Source organism: Ursus arctos, unplaced genomic scaffold (assembly GCF_023065955.2).
Source record: "Ursus arctos isolate Adak ecotype North America unplaced genomic scaffold, UrsArc2.0 scaffold_4, whole genome shotgun sequence".
NCBI lineage: Eukaryota > Metazoa > Chordata > Mammalia > Carnivora > Ursidae > Ursus > Ursus arctos.
The window spans coordinates 31,427,976-31,454,239 of NW_026623056.1; the positions used below are offsets into that span (position 1 = coordinate 31,427,976).

General features: G+C 34.6%; 1 protein-coding gene across 3 annotated transcripts in view; it reads left to right on the forward strand.

Moving 5' to 3' along the window:
* The window catches only part of IQCB1 (IQ motif containing B1), a 59,083-nt gene that overhangs the window by 31,048 nt on the left and 1,771 nt on the right, over positions 1–26,264 (forward strand). For all 3 annotated transcript variants that reach the window (XM_026494544.4, XM_057306676.1, XM_048215118.2), the window contains 3 exons: positions 8,891–9,033; positions 11,077–11,225; positions 16,650–16,781. In XM_026494544.4, the coding sequence (XP_026350329.2) occupies positions 8,891–9,033; positions 11,077–11,225; positions 16,650–16,781 (424 nt within the window). The remainder of the gene's footprint in view (positions 1–8,890; positions 9,034–11,076; positions 11,226–16,649; positions 16,782–26,264) is intronic.

A 26,264-nucleotide genomic window follows, 5' to 3' on the forward strand; every position in this document is an offset into this window, starting at 1 on the left:
AGATTACATTGTTGTAGATTTTTCTTGTTTTTTGAGGTAGGCTTGTATTGCTCTGAACTTTCCTCTTGGAACTGCTTTGGCTGCATCCCATAGATTCTGGAATGTTGTGTTTCCATTTTTATTTGTCTTAAGGTAATTTTTTAATTTCCTCTTTGATTCCTTTGTTGACCCATTGGTTATTTAATACGTTGTTTAGCCTCAAGGTGTTTGTGGTTTTTCCAGTTTTTATTTCTTGTAATTGATTTCTAGTTTTATACCATTGTAGTTGAAATAGATGCTTGATATGGTTTCAGTCTTAAATTTGTTGAGATTGGTTTTGTGGTCTAACATGTATCTAGTCTCAAGAATGTTCCATGTGGGGGCGCCTGGGTAGCGCAGTCGTTAAGCATCTGCCTTCAGCTCAGGGCGTGATCCTGGTGTTCTGGGAACGAGCCCCACATCAGGCTCCTCCACTGGTAACCTGCTTCTTCCTCTCCCACTTCCCCTGCTTGTGTTCCCTCTCTCACTGGCTGTGTCTCTGTCAAATAAATAAATAAATAAATAAATAAATAAATAAATAACTAAATCTTAAAAAAAAAAAAAAGAATGTTCCATGTGCAATTGAAAAAATATGTAGATTGCCGTTTGGGGTTAGAATGATCTGTGTATATGTTAAGTCCATCTGGTCTTATGTGTTGTTTAAGTTCACTTTTTCCTTACTGATTTTCAGTCTGGATGACCTATTCATTGATGTAAGTGGATTACTAATGTCCCTGTTATTATTGTATTACTGTCATTTTCTCCCATTACATTTGTTAATGTTTGCTTTATATATTTAGGTGCTTCTACATTGGGTGCTTATATATATTTACTGTTATAATCTCTTGTATTGATTTCTTGATCATTATGTAATGCCCTTATTTGTCTTATTATGGTCTTTGTTTTGAAGTCTATTTTTGTCTAATATATGTATTGCTACTCCAGCTTTCTTTTCACTTCATTTGCATGGAGTATCTTTTTTCCATCCCTTTATTTTCAGCCTGTATGTGTCTTTAGGTCTGAAGGGAGTCTCATAGGCAGCATGTAGATGGGTGTTTTGTTTTGTTTTGTTTTTTTCATCCATTCAGTTGCTCTGTGTCTTTTGATTGGGCATTTAGTCCATTTACATTTAAGGTAATTATGACAGGTATGTACTTATTGCCATTTTGTTATTGTTTTCTGGTTGTTTTTGTAGTGCTGTTTTTTTCTTCTCTTGTTCTCTTTTCTGTGAGTTTATGACTTTCTTTCGTGTTATGATTGGCTGTCTTTTTATTTTTTGTGTACCTATTATAGATTTTGGGTTTGTGGTTACCATGAGGTTCATATATAACACTTTAATTATGGTGGTCTATATTAAGTAAATGGTCACTTAAGTTTGAACACATTCTAAAAGACTCCCCTACCACCATGTTTTTTGTTTTTGATGTCATATTTAACTCTTTTTATTTTGTGTGTCCCATAACTAATTATTGTAGGTACAGTTCACTTTATTACTTTTGTCTTTTAATCTTCGTACTAGCTTTATAAATGGTTCTTCCAATATCTTTTTTACCAGTGAGATTTTTTTCTTTCATAAATTTCATACTTCTGGTTATGGCCTTTAACTGCTTAAAAAAGTCCTTTTAATATTTCTAGTAAGTTTGGTTTTAGTGGTGATGAACTTCTTTAACTTTTGTTTGTTTGGGGAACTGTTTATGTCTCCTATTCTGAATGGTAATCTTGCTGGGTACTCTTTGTTGTACGGTTTTCCATTCAGAACTTTGACTACATCATGCAACTCCCTTCTGGTCCTTAAAGTTTCTGCTAAAAATCAGCCTTATAGGTGTTCCCTTGTTACATAATTAGTTGTTTATCTCTTGCTGCTTTTTAGATTCTGTCTTGGGGCATCTGGGTGGCTCAGTTGGTTAAGTGTCTGCCTTTGGCTCAGGTCATAATCCCAGAGTCCTAGAATCAAGCCTTCCGTTGGGCTTCTTGCTCAGCAGGGAGCCTGCTTCTCCTTCTCCCTCTGCCTGCTGCTTCTCTTGCTTGTACTCTCTCTCTCTGTCAAATAAATAAAATCTTAAAAAAAAAAGATGCTCTGTTTAATTTTTGACATTTTAATTATTGTGTATCTTGATGTACACTTCCTTGGGTTAATCTCGTTTGGAGTTTCTCTGCTTCCTGGACATGGATGTCTGTTTCCTTCCCCAGGTTAGGGAAGTTTTCAGCTACTATTTCTTCAAATAAGTTTTCTACCCCTTTCTCCGACTCTACTCCTTCTGAGACCCCTAATATACAAATGTTAGTACATTTGATGTTGTCCCAGAAGTCCTTTAAAGTATTCTAATTTTTTCATGTTCTTCATTCTTTTTGTTGCTCAGCTTGGATAATTTCCACTACACTCTCTTCCAGATTGCTGTTTGGTTCTTCTGTATTATCTAATCTGCTGTTGATTTTCTTCTAATTTATTTTTCATTTCATTTATTGTATTCTTTAGCTCTGATTGGTTCTTTTTAAAAATATTTTCTGTCTCTTTGTTGAAGTTCTCACTGTGTTCATCCATTCTTATCCTAAGTTTAGTGAGCATCTTTATGACCTTTACATTGAACTCTATCCAAATTATCATTCATCTTCATTTTGTGTAATTCTTCTTCTGAAGTTTTTTCTTGTTCTTTCATTTGGACCATATCCTTCTGTTTCCTCATTTTGCCTGACTTTCTGTATTTGTTTCTATTAGGTCAATCAATTCCTGGTCTTGAAGGAGTAGCCTTATGTAGAAGGCATCCTGGAGGGCCCAGAAGCACAGTCCTCCCCAGGTCACCAGAACCAGGTGCTGCAGGGGTATTCCCTGTATGGGGATCATTCTCTCTTTTATGATTGGGCTGCAACTCTTGTGGGCACACTGGTAGGTAGGGCTGTCTACATCTCCCCCTGCCAGCCAATTTGGGTGGGTGCTGATCCAGGCTAATGCTTCCCACTGAATGCAGTGAGGCAAGAGATGCTTTTAGGAGGTGCTAGTCCCAGCCAATGCCACCTGCCAGTTGGTGTGGTGAGTCCACAAGGCAACACTGAAGAGAGAAGCATGTGGTGCTAAGGGTAGATGGAGAATGTCAGAAGTGGAACATACCAGTACTTCCATTCCCAGAGAAAGTTCCTACAGATCCCTGGCCCTCCAGCACACAGCCTAAAATCAGTCAGTAGTCAGTAAATTTACATATGGCTGAGGCACTTTTTAAACTGCTGCTTTTGTGCTGGTTCTCAGAGCAATTAAGTTTGTGCATGGGACCTTTTAAGAACAGAGTCTTGGTTTCCTATAGCCTCCCTACTGTCCCAGAATTAAGCCCCATTGATTTTCAAAGCTGGACATTATGGGCACTTCTTCAGGTGCATGTCCCCAGGGCAGAGTCTGAAGCTCTGTCTGTGGTATCTCTCCCCCTGTGAGTCACTGCACTCCTAGTATAAGTCCCAGTCAGATTGCATCTCTGTCCCTTCTACCCTTCTCCATGTGGCTTTTTCTTTATATCTTTAGCTGTGAAATAGCTAATCTTTAGGTTGTTCCCAGAGAGAGTTGCTCTTATTTAGTTGAAGCCTTGTTTGTCTGGGGAAGGAGATGAGCTCAGGATCCTCCTGTTCTACCCACTTGCTCCTCCAGCTGTTTCTTTTACTCTTGCTTTCATTCTTGTTCTGAAAACACATTTCTGAGTACCATTAACTAGATGTACTTTCAAAGCAAAGGACATAATGTAAGACAAAAATCTGATGAAACAAATACATAACCCTATTCACTTGATAAGACTTTTTTTGTGGGCCAAGCCTACAGAAAGAGGCAGTGATAGTCAATTATTTAACCCTTAAAATAAAAAATTGCCTTAATTGTTCATATGTAATTATGGTAAAACCATGTATGAATTCATAAAGGTTTTAGTATGTTCACCTGAGTTTTATCAGTAAATATGGAATGGATAGAAATGATCATTTAGATATGACAGTTTGTCATTTATTTATTTGAAGTGGACCAAAAATGAAATACTGAAGACATGGCTCAGTTTTTTATATGACTGGCCCATCCAGATTTTAGAGGCAATGGAAAGAATGAAACACACACATATACACACACATGCACACAAATAAATGACTTAGCTCCTAATCATTTATGATGAAATAGAGCTATCTCAGAGGTGATTTTTCATGTAGCCTTAAGCTTAAAGCTCAATTTTAAATTTTCGTTCACTAAAGTGAAACTTGCATATGCCAGAAGTCAGTTTTTTAAGAGAACTAAAACTAGTCTTTTAATAACTGCAGCTGCATTTCTCAGGTACAAAAATGTTTTAATATAGTAAACTAAAATTTAGATTTAAGTCATTTATGAAAGTTTCCTTTAAAGAAGTTAAAGATAGATTATTAATATGGGCATGAGTTTTGGTGTTTTTTTGTTTGTTTGTTTGTTTTAAACATGGCATTTTTAAGACATGTTTCAATTGCCTAATATATGCCAGAAGCTATGCTGGGTACTGGGAGAGTTACACAGACTCAATTTTGTATTCCACCTCAGCAACTTTGGGCTATGACTGTGGACAAAATGCCCAACCTCTCTCTGCCTCAAATTTCCCATCTATTTAATGGGGATAATTGTCTGTGTACCTTCCAAGATTAAAATAATATAAAGGTTTTTTTAGCATATTACCTGGAACTTAGAAAAGATGATAGTGGGGAAAATGCATATGGCACATTTTTTGCCTTTGAGGGTTTACAAATCTAGTTAGACAGATAGATATGTTAAATAAATAGTACTTGTGTTCTTGGTATAGCCCTGCCTTCTGTGGTGAAGGAAGAGTATTTATTACTTATGGATTCTACTTGCTATTATTCTCAGCTATCTGCTCTGTTAACATTTAAAGGTACCCCTGTACCATGGATTCAGACCTTTGATGTTTAGTCTCACAATAGTTGTCAAATTTGCCAGTCTACTTTGTCTTGTAATATTAAAATCTGTATTTAAAAGTATCCCAGGATTATAGATTTTGTCCACTTTTAGAACTGTATCTGTGGAGTCTAATTAATGTTTCACTATTTTAAAATAGAAATTCCATTGCTTTATGTAACAAAACCAGTCCAGTTATAAATATTTCCATTAAAAGAGATTAGCTGTGAAGCCAGAATTATTTGAATCTCACATTATAATTAGTTTTTTTTCCCCAGTATTTTTGAGTTTGAAATTTTAGGACAGATTGAAGTATAGGTTTAACCTTTGGGTTCTATTTATTAATTTATTATTTTTAAATTTCAAGTTTGCTCAGGCTTCACCACCTTTCCTCTTCTAGTTGAAATAGGTTATGCAAATTTTTCTTGCTTGCTTTATAACTGAACTTTCTGCAAAGTTTATTTCTGTCTCTTTGTGGTCAGGTCGTTATCTCAGGGTAATTTTTCCCTCCCATTTTTTTTGCCAGGGCTGGGGGGTGCAGGTAGGGACTGCCCACCACTCATAATTATGGGCCCAGATTCATCAGAGCTTTTTAAATTCCAGCAAGAGGCACTCTTGTGTAGTCACACCTTTACTAATGCACTTTCTTGGGGGTTTCTTTTCTTTTTTTATTTCTTATGATGTGTAAGATGCCTTTTGAGCTGCTCTTTTTATTTTAACTGAATTATGGTTTCAGGTATACAACATAGTGATTCGATGACTCTATACTTTGCTCAGCAGAAGTGTAGCTACTGTCACCATATAACGCTATTATGATACCATTAACTGTATTTCCTGTGCTATACCTTTCATCCCCATTACTTGCTCGTGCCATAACTAGAAGTTTGTACCTCCCACTCCCTTTCACCCATTTTGCCCATCCTCTCACCACTGGGGGGTTTCTTTTTTACTGAATCATTTTTTTATGGTCAGAAACTTTATTTTCTGTCATGTGCCGAGCAAGGTTTTCTGAAGCAGCTAACAGTTACTCCGGTTACCTTTGGGAAACCTCACAACTACCTATCTTTATCATAGTGCTGATATTTTGGTGTCTTAATTGTATTTGTTTCACTTTGTAGGGGAAGAAAAAAAGTTTTCCCTCTACCATACTGTGGGTTCATTCCCTGGAAATTAGACTGACAAAAAAGGGGGAAAAACAATTAACAAGAGAAAAACAGTTTATTAACATGTGCAGGGCACATCATGCTGAAGAAACCTCACATGATGAATAACTCAAATGAGTAGTTAGAATTTGGGCTTGTATAGCATCTTAACAAAGAATAATAAATTCATAGAGAAGTGACAGGTAAAAAGAAAAGGATTTTAGACTTCCAAAGTCAGGAAATTATGAAAAGGTAAATATATTTGGGAAACTAATGGAGTATGTGGGTTATTTGTCTAGGTCCATCTTGGTACCAACTTTCCATCTTCTTCATGGCCATAAAACTTCTTGAGAGGGGGATTTATGGCAGCCCTCATTTCTGAGACATTTCTGCGTTTAGTCCAATAAGGGAAGCTCTGGGAAGGCTCTTTCTACATTTGTGGATTCTCATTTGCCTCCAGCTCAAAATAATCTTTATGACAGAGTGACATATTGTGCTATACTTCAACTTCTCCTTGAATTTGAGCTTCTGAAGAGCAGAACTGTGTTTCTTCTCTGTTTCCCTGAGTGATGGTACCAAGCAGGCAACAATCACTCAGATAAATGTTTGTTGCGTTAATGAACAGAGCCCATCAACTCTTTTGGCAGTCAACTCATATGGTACTCCCCCAGTTCATACTTACTATTCTCCAACAAAGGAATTGCTAGAGACTTCCTGATGTCTTGGTAGTAGATAGTTTGGTCAACTTTCTCTTTGGTGGTAAAGATTCATGTTGATTAAATGTAACTCATGGAATGTACTTACATAAATTGGGAATATATTTGATCACTCATTTCCTTTTCAGAAGTGCTCACAGATGCCAGATGGTCAAATGCCTAGTCTTTCTTATAAAGAGACCAGTTAAATGAATTTTCTTACTAATATAACAAAATAAAAATTATTATTAAAAATAATAATAAAAAAATAAAAATAAAATAAATGTTCTTTTAATTTTTTAATGATTAAAGAAACTCTTTAACTAGAACTACAGAGTACCTAACTACTAGTAACTAACAAAAATGTTCCTAATGGGGGGGAAAACATTCAAATTCAAAATCACATTAATTCCTAATAAATGTTTTCAAACATGAAATTAAAGCACGTGAATCTAGAAACGTACATATTTACAATTTATAGTCATTTCAATCTCTGAATCTCACTTTTCTACTATATTTCTGTTTGTATTTTACTTCTGCCCTGCATGCTCCATAGTTCTTTTTTTGCAGTATTTTATAACCTGCATATTTTTCTCAGACCCAGTTTTCTGACAGATTAAATGTCTTAGCAATTCAATTTTAATGATTACTATGTTTCTTATACTAATAGTAAATTTAAAATAATGATAATGCAATATTAGACATTATAATCTGTAACCAATTAGGTAATTTAAAAGGAGATTTTGTTTAGAGCCAACTGTTCTCTTTTACCCTCCATAAGTAGGTAAAGGGTAAAACATCCTTATGTATATGCTGTATACAACCCAGAATTTTCCAAGGAGAGTTAGTTCTACAGGAGAAGCAAGCCATCAGCCATTCTTTGAGAACATAAAGGCCCCTTACTTACTTCATTTCCAGTCTGGAAGAGGAAGAGACACTTAGAAACTATACAGCTAGCCCTACATCCTCTCTAGAACCCCTTCTCCTTTTGGCACACATGCACTTTGAGGTCTTCTCTACCTTTCATAATGGGATAAGAAAGATATTTTGAAACAAATCTTTGACTCTTGACAAAGTGTAAAGCCAAAAAAACCACTCAAATTATAATTGGTAGCAGTTAAGAAACACTAAGAATAAAGGCAAAAACCATACACACTCAAACAAAATTTTATCAAAATAGTTTTGTGAGTCTTCCTTTCCTGTTTTAAAAGATTTTTGAAATTGCTTTATGGTTGTTTTTCCTTTTCCAAAAGAAACTGAATTAAAAATTATTATAACCCTCTATAACCATACTGTTTTGAAATCTGCCTGTCTACAAAACTATAGCCAAGGTACCTCATTTGTTGGCAGTTTAATTCTGGGAAAAGAATCAAGGAGCAAATGCTCTTGAGTGAGACACAAGCAAATTAAGTCTATAGAGATAAAATGAATAATGTATTCTTTTCTTTTCTTCTTATCCTTTTTGGTTTCTTTTCCTATGGATATCTGAAAGCATTTTGAGTATATTCACTATAGACTAATATTTGTGATCTCCTTACACAGTAATATAGGAAGCAATCAAAACTGGTAGAAATGGCTAAGGAGAAATTTTGGTGAATAAGAGCAGGTAATATACAAATGCCAGTTAAATAATTTTTTGTGGCCACATGAAAATTTTCATAATTGGTTCTAATAATAATGGTTATTAGTCAATAATTGGGAAATAGGTAAACATGAAGAAAAAAATCATTCATAATCATTCTATGCAGCAAAAATCACTGTTGAAATTTTATTGTTTTTTAATCATTTATTTTTTATGTACATAATACATATTTTTAACACACTTTGGATGTCTTCTATATTCTGATTTTATTTTCACTTGACATTAGATTTGGGTATTTTCCCAATTTGCTAAATAGTTTTTGTAATTTTTATTTTTTTATGGTTCATAGAATCCTGTCCAGTGAATAAACCAGTAATTTATTTATCCAGTTCCCTGTTGTGGGGCATACAGTTTGTTTTCAACTTGTTACTGTTATAACAAGTCTGCATGTATATAATTGCTAGTGAGATTAAATGTTTTTTCATATACTTCTTGAGTGGATATGTAGTTTAAGAAAAAATTGTGTGTAAGGTACTTAATGTTTCTATCACAGATCTAGACGAACCAAGATATTACTAAAGCTAAATAAGCAGAAAGAAGAAGAGCACCGCAGATTACAGTTGCAACTTCAAAGACAGAGAGCCATGAGATTGTCCCGAGAATTACGGCTGAGTATGCTCGAAATAGTTCATCCAGGTGGGTGGCAATGTCAATTTTGTAAGTGTAAAAATGTTTAGAGTATCTTAATGAACCAGATTTCCCACTATCTGATGATTTTTTCCTTTTAATTTGGACCTTTCTCCTGTTTTCTCCCTTCTCAGGTAAACTTTATTAAATCTTGAGTAAAAAAAAAAAAAGTTACTATTTTTTTTTTATTAAGGCCTATTAGTTGATGATGAGCAGTCTCTCCACTAGTTTCCTTATCTTTCAGATAAATTAGTGAAACATAAAAATACATGCTTAAAGATGGCTTTCAGAGACATAAAGAATCACCTCGACCTAAAGTAAGGAGTTAGAATATTGCTACATTCTGGAATCAGAACTTCACTCATATACCACTATAAACCTTGTGCCATCTTGCCACTTTTGATGCACTAGGCTGAAATTAATATTATAGTCTAGGAATCTGAATGGTTTCAAGATATTTTTTTTGTTCTTCCCCTTCCCCTCCTACCACTCATTCCCAGTGTTCTTACCTAACCTCTTATTTCTCTTTTTTTACCCTTAAATATAGATGTTTCCCAGGGTTCCATCTTCACCTCTTATTCTCATGTTGCTTTTCCTACAGTATCCTGTCCGTAACTATAGCTTCAACTAACAACTGAGTGCTTCGCACACACAAATCTTGTTTTCATCTTCACCTTCCCAAGCTCTGAACCAGCACTTTCTTTTTTTTTTTTTTGTAAGATTTTATTTATTTATTTGGTAGAGAGAGCGTGCATGTGCACACTCACTAGGAGGAGGGGCGGGAGAGGAATAGGGAGAAGCAGACTCCCTGCTGAGCAGGCAGCCCAATATGGGGCTCTATCCCAGGCCCCTGGGATCATGACCTGAGCCAAAGGCAGACGCTTAACCAGCTGAGTCACCCAGGCACCCCTAAACCAACACTTTTAAGAAAATGAAATGTTCTTTATCTGCACTGTCAAATATGGTTCCTACTGGCTAGACATGGCCACTGAGTACTTGAAATGTGGCTAGTGCACATAAGCATATGAATTTTTAATTTTATCTTATTTAAATTAAAGTAGCCATTTGTGGTTAGTGTCTACTATATTGGACAGCACAGCTCTGTAGCCAGCTCCCTACTGGATAGCTTTACTTAGATATCCACATACATCCCCAAAACTAGTCATTATCCTCTCCTCACCCCACCCGTTTCCTCTCCCCGAGTTCCCCATCTCAGGTAATAGCACAACAATATACTCAATTTCCCATCTGTGAGACATCCTTGAGGTCTTTCTCTCTTTCACATACAACACCTCCCAGAAAGTGAAAAAAGTCACCCGTAGTTATCTGTAGACTTAAGAGAAATTTGGAAGTACACAGAGTAGTTAACATACACACATCTTGCCTTTTCCCTCTCGTGGTATGGATTGAATTCCTAACCATGTACTTCTGATTCTTTTTTGTAAATATTCTTGCTATTGGATTTTTAACCCTTTCTCATTCCTTTGCCAAAAAAATTATATGAATCTTTATTTATTTTTTTTAGTGGTGTTTTTATTGTAATTACTTAACATATTCTATTTCACATTTGCCTCCATCATATTTAAATCTGGCAGAAACAAAATATGTCCCACAAATGTTACTACTAAGTTTGAACGTATCAATGTTATTTTAGGAAATATGTGTGGACTTGTTTCTTTTTTTTTAATAATAATATTTTTTTATTATATTATGTTAGTCACCATACAGTATATCCCTAGTTTTTGATGTAAAATTCCATGATTCATTAGTTGCATATAACACCCAGTGCACCATGCAATACGTGCCCTCCTTATTACCCATCAGCAGCCTATATGAATCTTTAAAGAACTTGCATAATCTGAGAAAGCTTTTGGAGTTTTTTGTTTCTGCTATCTTAGAACCATTGTAAAATAATAAACTTGGAGAAATTAATGAACAATATTTAAAGAAACAAAAAGACTGCAAGATTATTGTTATTATCATTATCCTGATTCCAGAACTTGAGAAACATAGCAGTTGAGTATGTTGTAATAGTGTCTGTCATCTTTTTAGGTCAGGTGGAAAAATATAATCGGGAAATAGAAGAGAAATCAGCATTGATTATCCAGAAACACTGGAGAGGGTACAGGGAAAGGAAAAATTTTCGCCAACAGAGGCCATCTCTCACGGAGTATAAAGCAGCTGTCATACTTCAGAGAGCAGTGAGTCTAATGTAGTAAAAAGATTACTGGATTAGGAGGCAAAAACATGGATTCAAAGCTGACCTTGTATATACCTGCTGTAAAGTCTTGGTCTAGTCACTTAGCTTTTCTGAGTCTTAGTTTCTTTCTCTATAAAATAAGTACCTCCTTACCACTGGACAAACTGATTTAGACACTCAGTCCTTAGTACTTCTATAGAACCCTGTACATCATTTATCATACTGCAGTGTTGTTAATTTTTTTTCTTTCTTTCTTGGTCTGTGACTTCCTTGGGGATAAGGAACTAAGTCTTATCTATGTTGTCAGCTTTCAGCATGTGCTTGTTGTATGAATGGATGGTTGCCCTACCTTTTTAACTCAGTTGTTACGTGAATGAGATGACCCAATTTATGGGAAAGTATTTTGTAAATTGCAAAGTCTATACTAGTTCAGCACATCATAGTTTATTTTTTTAATGTACAGATAATATATTAGATATAACTGGATCACTATAATTCTTGAATTATAGAATGGTGTTCTTAAATGATAATTTTCCTTGGATTTAGTAATATTTATTGCCTTGGGAAAGCATAGCACACAAAGGTGTTTATTTCATTTAATGACCAATTTCCTAACATCTGTTATTCACTTATACCTGTTAACTTTCATATTAGGATTTCAGGTCCTATAGCATTTTGTAGTCCTTTATTGTTGAACTTTGGGTTAATTTCAGCTTTTCACAGTGATAGATTTTGAATAGTCTCTTTGTTAATTCTCTGTGATTAACGTTTTACAAAAATTATTAAAAACCACTCAAAAAATAGGTTAGAGTAAGTACTACAGAAATAGGAAGAGATTTTTCTGTGGCATCCTTCTTCCTCAGGCTTTTCTGGTGAGGTCAGGCTATATCTGCAACAAACAATCCAGTACTATCACCAAACCACATCTATACCTACATTTTTCCCTCTGTTAAACGGGGCCATCTAAGAATTAACCCATGGATATCAGTGTTGGACATACTTCTTTTAGAGGAACCCTTGGGTCCTTTCTAATACCTTTACCTCATGGCTACCTCCTTTCTTAAATGCTCCCTTGTCAGCGAATCAGCTGGGCCCTTATTAAATTGAATTACTATCTTACCTATTTAGATAAGCCCAAAATTTTATAAAAGGGTCCTCTACTCTAAAGTGAGATACCCCAGTTTGTCTGCCATTCCTTAAAGAAGCACAGAGGTCTTTATAAGAGGGTATCTGAGGGCTATGAAGGCAAAGTTATTTTGGCTTTCACATTTTTCTTCGGCATAAGAGGAAAAAGATTCATTACATCTGCCTTATATCTCCCCCACCCAAAAGGAGAATGGGTCTCCATTGTAAGAACAAAAAGGGATAGGTCGAGGTCGTGTTTTTAGTCTTTGCAACTCACTACTGAAAATAATGGTGAAGGAAAGCAAAGCTAGGCAAAAGTAGAAAGGTAAGAAGAGGATTCCTTTCAAAGAGGGAAAAGAGAAAGAAAAATTATTAAGTATAGAGAGGGAAGAAAAATGAAAATAGTAGAGAAAATTAGAATAGGGCAATCAGTGGTCAGTAAATGACACATTTTGCTACATTTTGAAGCATCCTTTTCTAAGACATACTATAGACCTGCATATAGACTGTGTCCAATACAGTAGTACCGACCAACCATATGTGACTACTTGAGTACTTGACATGTAGCTAGTCAAAATTGAAATGTGCAGTAAGTGTGAAATGCCCACCACATTTTGAAGACTTAATATGAGAGTGTAAAATACTTCATTAATAATTTTTCCATTGAATACATGTTGGATAATTTACATATATTTACATATATTGAGTTATACTATGTTTACATAACCTAGCCTATGCAAAATATTAATTTCACCAGTTTTTGCTTTTTTTTATATGGCTACTAGAAAATTTAAAATTACATATGTGACTTCCATTATATTTCTGTTAGCACTGCAATTGATCTTGGTAAGAAAGAAAAAGGAATAATTCATTAGTTTCACTGAAAGTAGTAGGAATATCATTTCACTGAACTTGTCCCTTAGAAGGAACTGGTTTTTAGTATTTTTGGCAGGAAAAAGCCAGAACTGGAAGAAAGACCAGAACTGTTTTTACCTTTCTCCCTCCCTTATTTTGTGCAAAAGCAGAGGCATTGTTTCTCATGTACCTAGAAATTGAAAAAAAAACCTGTGTAAACTTGCTAATTTCAAGTTACACATCCTTGACATAGACAACTTGGAGTTCTCTGTAGTGGCATAGTGTTGAATTTGAAGAGTTAGTTACATTTTCCCTTTTAATGCTTCAGGATTTTCTTCTCTTGGTTTCTCATCTCTTAAGCTCAGAAGGAAGGTGATTGTTGCTGGTGTTGGTCTCTAGGGCCAGAATAATGGCAATCCTTGCTACTTGATTATATCAGAAAAGTATTATAGCACTATTATACATATCCATCACAGACTGACCACAAAACCACTTAGTAAAACAAACCATTAGCAGTTGAGAAAATAAAAAACGGGGTGAGAAATATAATTTCAGAGAGTTCTGAAATGACAAAGAATGGAGAAAAGGTCAAGGTGGGCTTTTTTGATCTAGGGATAGAGATTCCTCTGTTCTGGTACCTTAATTCTGAAGTTCCCAGCATAGCTTGATAAGCCTAGGATGGTGCTAAAAGCAGGAGGTAGAGGAGGGGCGGAAGAAGAATCAAGTAAAGGGAAGAATACAAGGAAAGGAGAGAGTCTCTTAACAGGAAAATGCAAGCACAGTTGAAGGCTCCAGTAACATACTAAAATAGGGGTATTAGGGAAATTTTATAAACTGAGTGAGAAGACCTCCAGCCCTGTTTTTATTTTTCTCCCCTTAGGTCCCAGTGTGCTGGCAGCCAGGCTTATCTCCTGCAAGCAGTAGATTGAGAGTATTTTCTTTGAGAAATCTGAGAAAAGTTACCAGTTTATTCAAATGGCGTACTTCAAAGAAACAGCTCAGTTCAGTAGTTCTGTATTGAAGTATGGTAGATAAAGCCTACCAACCTGCCCAGAATTTCTAAACACCTTCTTAGAGCTTACTCTTAAATATTAACTCGAAGTATCATTGGATATCTGAGAAAGCTGAGGCCAAAAGAAACAGAATAAAACTACTTTGTGAAAATAGAGACATTGCAGGGATAAGAAAACTTTTACAAAATCTATTATTTCCTCAGAGCTACTGCATGAAACAAAACCAAGATGCTATGTAAAAGGGGACAAATAGAATAAACATTGGCAGAAGAAAAAGTGAAAGACATAATAAAAGGGCTAGGGGAAAAAAGTTTGGGAAATCTGGAGAGCAGGGCAAAAAGAAAAGATAACCAGTCCAGGATGTCAAACATTCAAACATTTGAAGCAACAGAAAAAACCTGAGGATAGGAAATCAAATCATTCAAGATTTCCCAGAACTGAATGTTACGAGTTTTAGGTTAAAAGGACGGACTAAATGTTTAATATAAGGACAGAAACACACCCACATTTATTTTCATTACTGTGAAATACACTGGGGACACATACACTTCTCAGTAGCAACATTGGAAGCTAAAATGTATTGGAGTAAGGCTGTTACATATTTGAGGGAAAATGATTTCCAACTAGAATTCTACACCCAACCACACTATCAGTTTAAGGTAAGGGTAGACTAAAGACATTTTCGTGCATCACAAAGTATTTAAAACAAAGAAGTAACCCAAGAAAAAAGACAATGTGGAATATAAGAAAATGGAAAGGAAAGATGAAAAGAGTCACCAAGATGATGGTAAATGGAGATCTCAGGATGATACCTATGCATCAGGCATAAAGAACAGTCAATCCAGATTGGAGCAGGTCAGAAAGCTCCAGAAGATGTATGTCCAACAAAATAAATTTGATAGAATGCCTGATGTATTTTAATGTATTAAGCATTAGGACAGAGTTTAGATATGTAATCAGTGATAAGTGCATAGAAAAGTAAGCACAGGAAAACAACAGACTTACTAATTCTAGAGAAAATAAAAAATGTGCTAAAAAGGAAAAGTAAATCATATGCTATATGGTTCAAAATTGAATGGCCTTTATGTAGTCATAATTATGTAAACACTGAACTTTGATTTAACTAAATTTATAATAATATTGGATGTCGGGATACGGAAAGTGTGTGGGAGGCCAAGCAGTGAGAGTCTTGCATGACTTTCTTCATATGAGAAAGTCAATAGATAATAACTATACCTGAGAAATGACAGAGAAGTAGATGGACAGAAACACCAAAAGAAAAACCTGAAAGAATTAAAGTTGTTGTCTTTGAGGGAGGAGGCAAAGAACTATAGGGTTCTTTGGTAATAATTCTTATAAAACTGATGCTTTAAACAATAGAATTACATCAATGAATTTTTTTCTGGAAAGCACTGAATAGTAAAATATTTTACACTTTGTGAGCCATGCAGTCTGTTGCAACTATGCAGCTCTATGGTTGTAGCACAAAGGAAACTGTAGGCAATACACAAGCATGAAACTTTAAAATATGTTATTTGTAGACACTGAATTTTTAATTTCATAGAATTTTTACATATCACAGTATATTCATTTCCTTTTTGAACTTTTTAACCATGTAAAAGTACAAAACCTTTCTTAACTCTTAAGCCTTATAAAAACAGGCAGCAGGCTGAATTTGGTCTGTGGGCAATAATTTGCCAACCTTTTCCTTAAAGCAATATGAAATGTAACTGATGAAAATAAAAACTACAAGGAAGGGAGAGAGTGAAAAAAAATTGGGCAGAATAATTTCAAATTTTCTCCAAATCTTGCCTGTTTCAAGACTTCTTTTATTAGTTCTTTCTTTCTGAAGGACATGAGGAAGAACATTCAGAAACTACTTTAATCAGTTGCCCCATACTTTACAATTTTATTATATTTCCTCATTTATCAAGCTTTTTCTTACATACTGTCCCTTTGGTCCTCACATTTTTGTAGTCTAAGTAGAATTGGGGTTTGTGTTTTCTATAGACATAGAATCTGTCCTGTGAAGATCAAGTGACTTGCCCAAAATCATACACAGTTTATACGGGACTAGTATTGAGACAAGAACTTATTTCTAGTTTTTTGCTCTTTATTGCTTACTGTACTATGCCCCAAATCATACAGTTTATAAGGGACTAGAATTGAAACAAGAACTCACTTCCTATTTTTTCCTCTTTTTTGCTTTCCATACAGATAATACGTGAATATATCCTTGTAAAATATTAAAATGCTACAGAAGAATATCATTAAAAAGTCATTGTCCTCCCTCACTCCCTGTCACAATCCCATCCCTCTCCCCATGTATACTCAGAGTTAACAACTGTTATAATGTTGTTGCTACCATATGTTGTAGAAAAAATAGTTCTGTTAGTCAGGAATGAAAAATCACAAATCTTTTTTTGCCCCAGACTCTTAAATTTCTAGAGAAGTGTCGTAAGAAAAAGAAGATATTTGCTCCTTGGCAAGGACTTCAAGATCTCACTGATGCACGCAGAGTTGAACTGAAGCAACAAGTGGATGACTATCTCAGAAGACATCCGGTATGCAGGCTTCTGTGCCATGATATCAGTGTTTCCAGTGCATGATATTCATGTGTTTGTGTGTTTACTATTGATATAAAGTAGTAAGAGTGGCTTTACCATAGAGTTAAGAGATTTGGAGTCTTATAATTATATGGGCCATAGTATAGTCAATAGGGAAGGAGACTGCTTCAGATTGGTTATTTCCTATAGTGTATCAGCAAGACATGGTCATTGCTTTTTTTTCCAATAGTATGTAAAACTATTGACTGTTTTGAAAATTCCATAAAGAATATATATAGCTTCCAATCAATAAATATTCATTGTTAACATGTATACCCAAACACGTAATGCGTACATGTGGGAACCGACATCTGCTATTAATGAAACCCCAGGAGCTAATGTTACAAAGCATTTGACTGTTTGTCTCTTATGATTTTATCACTGTAATACTGCTAACACATTTCTCCCAATAGAAATGTCCATATCTTTTACTTTCTATGACCACAGTACTACAGATCAGGTGTTATTTGCTTCTTCCGAGTTCTTTTTTTTTTTTTTTATTCACCTATTTAATAGAGAGAGAGAGAGTGCGTGCAGGGTGTTGTGGTGTGGGCAGAGGGAGAGGGAAAGAAGCAGATTCCTCACTGAGTGCAGAGCGCTATGTGGGGCTTGATCTCACAACTCTGAGATCATGACCTGAACCAAAATCAGAAGTTGAATGCTTAACTGACTGCACCACCCAGGCACCCCTCCCTTCTGAGTTCTTGACCTTTTACTCCTGTATGTCTTTGAAGATCATTTTCCTTTCTGCTTTTAGAGTAGTTCACCACCCCATCATTAATTTTAATAACCTGTATTTCTGCCAGTCATCTCCACTTTTCTCTTGAGGCTTTTTCCATACTTCACTAATTTTATGGGGAAAGTTGGGAGTTTATACACTTCAGTCAGAATTCTTATTGCCTTCATTTGAGCTAACCACTCATAAAAGTGCCATTTGGTACTTTCACATCCATTTCCTTGTACTTCTACTGTTTGTGGTTCTCTCTCTCTCTCCTCCCTGGCCCTGCCTCCCGACATATACACTTTCTCTCTGACTCTGTCTTTCAAAATCTGAAGGTTCTGGGTGACTAATGTTAGAGTTTAAGAGTAATGTTAGGTAGTCCTATCATTCACTGTTTCATTCTTGCAGAGCTCCCAAAACTAAAGTGCTTTATGCAAACAACCCCCCCAAAACAGAAAAAACTTATATAAATGGAAATTAGAATACTAACATATTATAGCTGAACATGTATCTGATAGATAAGCAGTAGAACACAGAGCATTGGTAAAAGCAGAACTGAACAACAAGGTCCAGTTGAGGAGACCTGAGTAAGGCCTCCTACATTTCCCTCCTACTAATCTGAATTTAAGAACCTGTAAATTAATGTAAGCCTGTGAGGAAAAAGAAGATGATAAGCCTGCCATTATAAGTCAGGCCCTCTGTGGTTACCACATGGAGGTAGACAATAGAAAAAAGTTCTGACTTCTGCTTGTAGCCAAGATGGAGTAACAGAGACTGAATCTACTTCCTGCCTGAAACAATTGGGGGGGGGGGAGATAAAATACATGAAACAATGGTTTTCAAGACCATGGAAATCAGACAGTGAAGGTTAGTAATTCCTGACAGGCAAGATGGAGTAAAAGGGACTGGATTTACTGCCTGCCTGAAGCAAATGGGAGACAAAAAAGATAAAATATGTGAAACAAGAGTTTTCAAGACCATGGACATCAAACAAAGAAGGTTAGTAATTCTTGAGAGGGAACAAAGTGAGCCCTATGATGACCCTTGCTTATTGCCCTGAGAGAGTTTCTAGGTCAAAGCACAAGGAGGAGGAAAGAGTTGGAGCCTTTTGGGATCCCCGTGCCGAAGAGATAGAACTGAGAGTCTGAGGAGAACAAGGCAGCTAGATTTCATAGGACAGAGTACAGAATGAAAAGATATACAAAGAGCACCCCAGATAGCTGCAGAATATTGAGTATATTTCAGGAGTCTGATTAGCACATATGTATAAGGAAACTACCCAAGACCAAGGAAACAGTCGTCTTCAAAGATAGGAAGGAACAGTGCCTGATACTCAACACAGGTCCAAGAATAGTACATATGCCCATCAAACAGACTGGAAAAACTTAATTCACAGGGCATCAGAAAGAGTACTTAAGAAGGTCTTGCCTTAGTAGTAGAAAGTAAATAGTGTGGACTGATGCATTCTGCTAACCAAATCATAAAAGCAAGAGCCAAAAAGATTTTTTTTTAATTTATGTAAATTAACCACATCCCAGAGAAAGACTCAACAAGGTAAAAGTTAACAATGTCTTGCAGCCAATTAAAGATTAACAGGCATATCTAGAGGCAGGAGGACATGACCCATGAAGAGGAGGATACTTAATCAAACCAATCTAGAGACTATGCAGATGTTAAAATTAGCAGAGAAGGACATTGTTCATATACTCAAATTTTAAGTAGGGATGTGGAAGATATAAAAAATATCCAAATCAAACTTCCAGAGATGAAAATTTCAGTGTTTGATATGAAAAATGCACTAGATCTTTAGTAGCAAATTAAACATTGATGAATAAAATATTAATACCGTTGAAAGCATAGTAGTATATACTATATAAAATGAGACACAAAGAGAAAAAAAAATTTAGTTGAAAAGAACATTAATGATCTGTGAGACTTCAAATGGCCAAGTAAATGAATAATTGGAGTTTCTGGAGAAGATGGGGAGAAAAAATAATGGCCAAAACCTTTCCAAACTATAAATTTACCCCCAAGTCCACTGAAGGCGCAGGCACATGAAAAAAAAAACCCTATGCCAAGGCATATGATAATCAGATTCCTCAAATCAGTAATAAAGTAAAAATCTCAAAAATAGAAAAATAAAAACATATAAAGACAGAGATAGAAATGACATATTTCTCAGCAGGAACAATGCAGGTAGGAAGACATCTTTAAAGTTTTGAAAGGAAAAAATCTGTCAATGCAGAATGCTTTACCTTGAAAAATTATTTTAAGAACACAGACAAGATAACTTTTTCAGACATGCAAATGATGAACTACTGTGTCACCAACACACTTACACTACCAGAAATGTTATATCCTTTACGTTGTAAAGGATTTAAGATTTTTCTCAAAAATGATACTAGGAAAATGACACCACAAGATGTCCCAACTCTACATAAAGAAATTAAGAACACTGGAAATGGTAACAGCATGGGTAAATATATGACTTTTTCCTCATCATTTAAATCTTTATAAAATATAATTGATTCTTTAAACCAAAATGCCATCAAGTATTCTGTAATGCATACTAGAGAGTAAATATTTCCAATTTTGTAGGTGGTAAAACCTTTATTGCAATTACTCATCTCTGCAGTTGTAGATTAAAGCGTTAGATAATATGTAAACAAATACATGTGGCTGTATTTCAGTTAAACTTCATTTTCAAAAATAGATTATTTTAGTTTGGTTTTTGTTGGAAACAAAAATAATAGCAATGTTTAATGGTGTTTGTAATTTTTATAAAAATACAATGCTTAGCAACAATAGTATAAAAGCGAGAAGGAGAGAAATAGATGTATACTATGGAAAGGTTTTTTTCTATATATGAGGTGAGATGATATTACTTGAAAATAGATTGATAAGTTAAAAACGTATACTATGTCCTAAAGCTACCAATATGATTAAAAAATAAAAAAGGTACAGCTGATAAACCTATAAAGGAGATGAAATTGAATAATAAAATATAGTTGATTCATCAAAAAAGAAGGCAGAAAAGAGGAAACATAAAGAAAGTGATGGGGAAAATGAAAAACAAATATGACCATATCAATAAGACCATATCATATAATCATTGATAGGACCATTATCAATAGTTATAATGAGTGTAAGTGGTCTGAATACCTCCAATTAAAAGCAGAGATTGTCAGATTAAATAAAAAAGTAAGACTTGATTATATGTTGACTACAAGAAACACACTTTAAATATGAAGAAATAAAAAGATAGAACAAAATGTGCAAATACAAATGAAAAGAATTCTAGAATGACTATGTTAATATCAAAGTAGATGTCAGAGAAATATTACCAGAAGTAGAGGAAACAATTTCTGATAAATGATAAAGGGGTCAGTCAAAAGAATATAAGAATCCTAAATGTTTATGTACCTAATAACAGAACTTCAAAATACATAAAGACAACATGGATGAAACTTGAAGGCATCATCTAAGGGAAATAAACCAGACACAAAAGAACAAGTATTGTATGATGCTACTTAGATAAGGTACCTAGAATAGAGACGGAAAATAGAATGGTGGTTTCCAGGAGCTGGGGGTGGGAGAATGGGGAGTTGGTGTTTAAATGGTATGAAATTTCAGTTTGGAAAGATGAAAAAGTTTTGGAGATGGTTATGGTGATGATTGCCCAACAATGTGAATGTATTTAATGTTACTGAACTATATATTTAAGAATGGTTAACATGATAAATTTTATATATATTTTGTCAAAATAAAATACATGAAGCAAAATCTGGTAGAACTGTGATGAAAAGATAGAGAAAGCACAACTATAAGCTGGAGAGTCCAATACCCTCTCTTAACAGCTTATGCAATAAGTAGGCAGAAAAGCAACAAGAGTATAGTAGACTTGAATGACACTGTTAAACACCTTGACCTGACTGACATTTTTAGAATACTCCATGGAATGACAACAAAATACATGTTTTTCTCATGTGCACACAGAATATTTATCAAGATAGACCATGTTCAGTGCCATAAAACAAGCCAATAAACTAAAAAAGACTGAAATCATACAAATATGCTCTCTGACCACAATGAAATTAAGTTTGAAGTAGTAACAGAAAGATCTCTAGATATATTATCCCTTAATATTTGGAAACTAAACAACACACTTCTAAATAACCAAAGAAGAAATAAAAAGGGAAGTTAAAAAGTATTTCAAACTGAATGGAAGCACATTTCAGAACTTGTGGATTTCTCTAAAGCAGTATTTGGAGGGAAATTTATATTGCTGAACATCTATATTAAAAGAAGGCTCAAATCAAAGACCTTAGCTTATAAATTAAGTAACTAGTAAAAGAACAAGTTAAACCCAAAGTAAATAGAAGAAAGGAAATAATAAAGATAAAAGTGAAATTAATAAAATAGGAAACAAAGACAATAGAAAAAATTAGTAAAACTAAAAGTCAGCTATTTGAGAGGATCAATGAAATCGATAAACTTGTAGCCAGACTAATCAGGAAAAAGAGGAGATACAGATTACTGCTGTCAGAGATAAGAAAGATGACTTCATTGTAGACACTACAGATGTTAAAGGATAATAAGGGAACATTATAACAACTTTATATGCCAATAAATTTGATAAGTCTCATGAAATAAATTCCTGTAAAGATAAGAATTACCTGAGCTTACCCAAGAAGAAAGAGATAAAATGAATAGCCCCATATTTATAAAGGAAACAAATTATAGTTAAAAACCTCTCCTCAGGAAAAACTCCAGGACTAGATTTCTTCAGTGGTGAATTTAAGGAGGAAATAATGCCAATTCTCTGTAAAATCTGTCAAATTGAAGCGGAGAAAATACTTCTCAGCTTATTTTATAAGACCAGCATTACTCTCACCCCATAACCAGAAACATGACAAGCAGAGAATTTCAGAACAATATTTTGCATAGATGAAAAAATTCTAAACAAAATTATAGCAAGTTGAATTAGTAATATATTAAACAGGTTAATGCATCATGGGTTTATCTCAGGGATAGAGAACTAGTTTAACCTTTGAAAATCAATGTAACTCACCATATTAACAGACTAAGAAAAACAATATCATCATATAAATACATACCAAAACAAAAAATCTCAGCAAAGTAGGAATAGAAGGAAACTTCCTCCATGTCATGAAAAATATCTACAGCTGACAATGATGAAAGACTGGATGCTTCTTTCCTAAAATCAGGAAGGAGACAGGATGTCATTTAGTAGTCTTTTAAAATCCCAGCAAAATTTTTTAGTAGAAATTGACAAGCAGACCGTACAATTTGTATGGAAATGGAAAGGACGCAGAAAAGCTAAAATGACTACAAAAAAGAACAAAGTTGAGGGCTACCACTACCTGATTTCATAAACTATACAGCTATAGTAGTCAAAACAATGGTATTGATGTGAAGATTTAAAAAATAAATCAATGGAACAAAATCAAATCCAAATATAAACCCACCTACATGGCCAACAACATGATTATTGACATAGGTACACAATTAATGTGTGGAGAAACTGGAACAATTGGATATCCATATGTAAAAAAATGAACTTGGATCTCTATATTGCATTATATATAAAACTTAAAATGGGTCATAGACTTCAATACAAAATCTAAAACTATGTAAAACTTTTAGAAGAAAACATTGGAGAAACATCATGACCTTTAGTTGAGCAGAAATTTCTTAAATACAACAATAGCATAATCTACAAATGAAAAATTGATAGATTGGATTTCATCAAAATTTTAAACTTCTGCTCTTCAAAAGACACTGTGATATATTTTTTAAACCAAATATTGGGAAAATATATTTGCCAAGCATGTATCTGGTAAAGGACTTGTATCCAGAATATAGAACAAATTCTCAAAACTCAGCAATAAGAAAACAAAGCAATTTTATTTTAATGGGCAAAAGATTTGAACAGATGCTTCACCCAAAGATGTGGCAAATGCATAAAAAGATACATCATCGGTCAATAAAGAAATACAAATTTAAACCACAATAAGATCCTTCTACAACTGTTAAAATGGCTAAAATTTTAAAAGTTGGCCATATCAAAGGTTGGCAAGCATGTGGAGGAGCTGTAGCTCTCTCGTATACTGCTGATGGGAATGTAAAATAGTGCAGCCTCTTTGGAAACAGTTTGGCAACTTCTTAAAAAGTTAAACATGATTCAGCTATCCTACTCTTAAGTATTTATCCATGAGGAAAGGAAATATATGTCCATGTAAGCATTTGCACATGAATGCTCATAGTCAAAATCCAGAAATAGCCCAAGCATCCATCAACAGATAGATAAACAAGTTGTGGTATATCCATGCAATAGAACGCTAATCCACAATATAAAGGAATGAATTATTGATACACAAAGCAACATAGATGAATCTCAAAATAATTATGCTACATGAAAGAAACCAGATAATATACACTGTATTATTCAACTTATATAAACTGTAAGAATGTAAACTAATCTATAGAGTAACAGAAAGTAAGTTAGTGGTTGCTTGGAGATGGGAGAGTGAGGAATGAAGGATTACAAAAGGGCAATGAGACTTCTGATGGTGATAGATGTTCATTATCCTGATTGTGGTAATGTTTTTCACAGATGTTTACATAGGTTAAAGCTTATCAAATTGTACACTTTTGATAATTATAGTTTACTGTGTTTCACTTTTACCTCAATAAAGCTATATGTTTAAAAAAATTTTATTTAACCTAAATGTGGGGGGGGGGGAGCCTTTTTCCCAACAAATGGATCATTGGTTCCTAAGGTCTGTAGAGTAGACTGTATTACTTTAGCAGTGTTAATCAGAGTTATAAATTGAATCCCTTTATAAAAATAACATACCCAGGCCACACACACCAAGAAATTCTGAATCAGTAAGTTTGGTGTGGTCACATGTTCTGTTCTTTCAATTTATTTATTTTAATTGTGGTAAAATATATAAAGCATAAAAATTACTATTTTAATCATTGTAAGTTTATAGTTCAGTGGAATTAAATTCATTTACATTGGAGTGCAACCATCACTGCCATTCATCTTCAAAATGTTTTTCATTTTGCAAAACTGAAATTCATACCCATTCACCACTAATTTCCCATTCTTTCCCCCCTAACTCCAGGCAACCACTATTCTTCTTTCTGTATTTATAAATTAGACTATGCTGAGTATCTCATGAGTAGAATCATGCAGTATTTATCCTTTTGTGACTGACTTATTTCATTTAGCTTAATGTCTTCAAGGTTCATCCACAGCATGTCTTATGTAGAATTTTTTAAGGTTGGATAATAATTCCATCATAAGTATACACCCCATTTTGTTTATCCATTCATCTATTGATGGATACTTGGGTTGCTTCCACCTTTTGGCTATTGTGAATAATGTTGCCTTGAATATGGGTGTACAAGTATCTATTCATGTCACTGCTTCAAATTTTGGAGGCATATACTGAGAAGCAGAATTGCTAAATCATATAGTAATTCTATTTCTGGTCTTTTTAGGCACTTCCATACTATTTTCCAGAGCACTGAACCATTTTACTTTCCCACCAGCAGTGCACAGGGGTTCCAATTTCTCCAGCTCCTTGCCTTCTGTTATTTTCACATCCAAAGGGTGTGAAGTAGTAGGTATATCATTGTGAATGGATTTGTATTTCCCTAATGATTAGTGATTTTGAGCATCTTTTATTGGCCATTTGAATATCTTCTTTTTTAAATTTACATTAAATTTAGTTAGCATATAGTGTATTACCTTCTTTGAAGAAATGTCCATTCAGGTTCTTTGCCCACTTTTTAATCCGGTTGTTTGGGTTTTTTGGTTGTTGAGTTTTAGGAGTTATCTATATATTCTGGATATTAATCTTTTATCAGATATGGGATTCGCAAATATTTTCTCCCATTGTATGTGTTACCCATTTGCTCTGTTCATAGTATCATTTGATGCACAGAAATGATTAATTTTGATAGAAGTTCAACTTGTCTATTTTTCTTTTGTTGTATCTGTGCCTTCAGTGTCATATTCAAGAAATGGCCAAACCTAATGTCATGAAGCTTTTCCCCTATCTTCTAAGAGTTTTATAGTTAGTTTATCTCTTACATTTAGTTCTTTGAGCCTCTCTCTTTTTTTAATGCATTGTGTATGATTTTGATGCATGCTCTTGTTTAAAAAAGAAGTACTGCTTTAGTCATACTCTAGTGCTGCTCTGTTTAAGATTCTGTGGCTGAAAAGTAAGGTGTTAGCTGGAATGGGACTCCATTCCAGACAGAGCTGTGAAATATTTGAGAAGCTGTGGTGTCAGAAGCTTTATCAGCTTCACAGTTAAAATTTTCTTGTATTTTTCTAAACTAATTAAGTTCCCTTTAAAGTAGCTGTGTAGCCCAAGGAATATGGTCCTTTGGCTGATTTTGTCCCTTGATCTCTGAAACCAGAAGCAATTATAACATTATGATTTTAATAAGTTTAGGAGTGGGGGTGGGATAAAAAGTAACATAGTCTGTCAGGTGGGATCTGGAACAAGAGGTTGGCCTTGTTACTCCTGTTCCAGGCCAGTATCTTTACTGAACGATTTGTAGTTTTCACTATGGTCTCTCAGTCTTACCTCTTCTCCCAGAATTCCAATGTGTGAGGAAGTGAGGTGTAGGAGCATACCAGAAAGGAACTACCCTCTGAATTTTCATCTAAAGCTGCT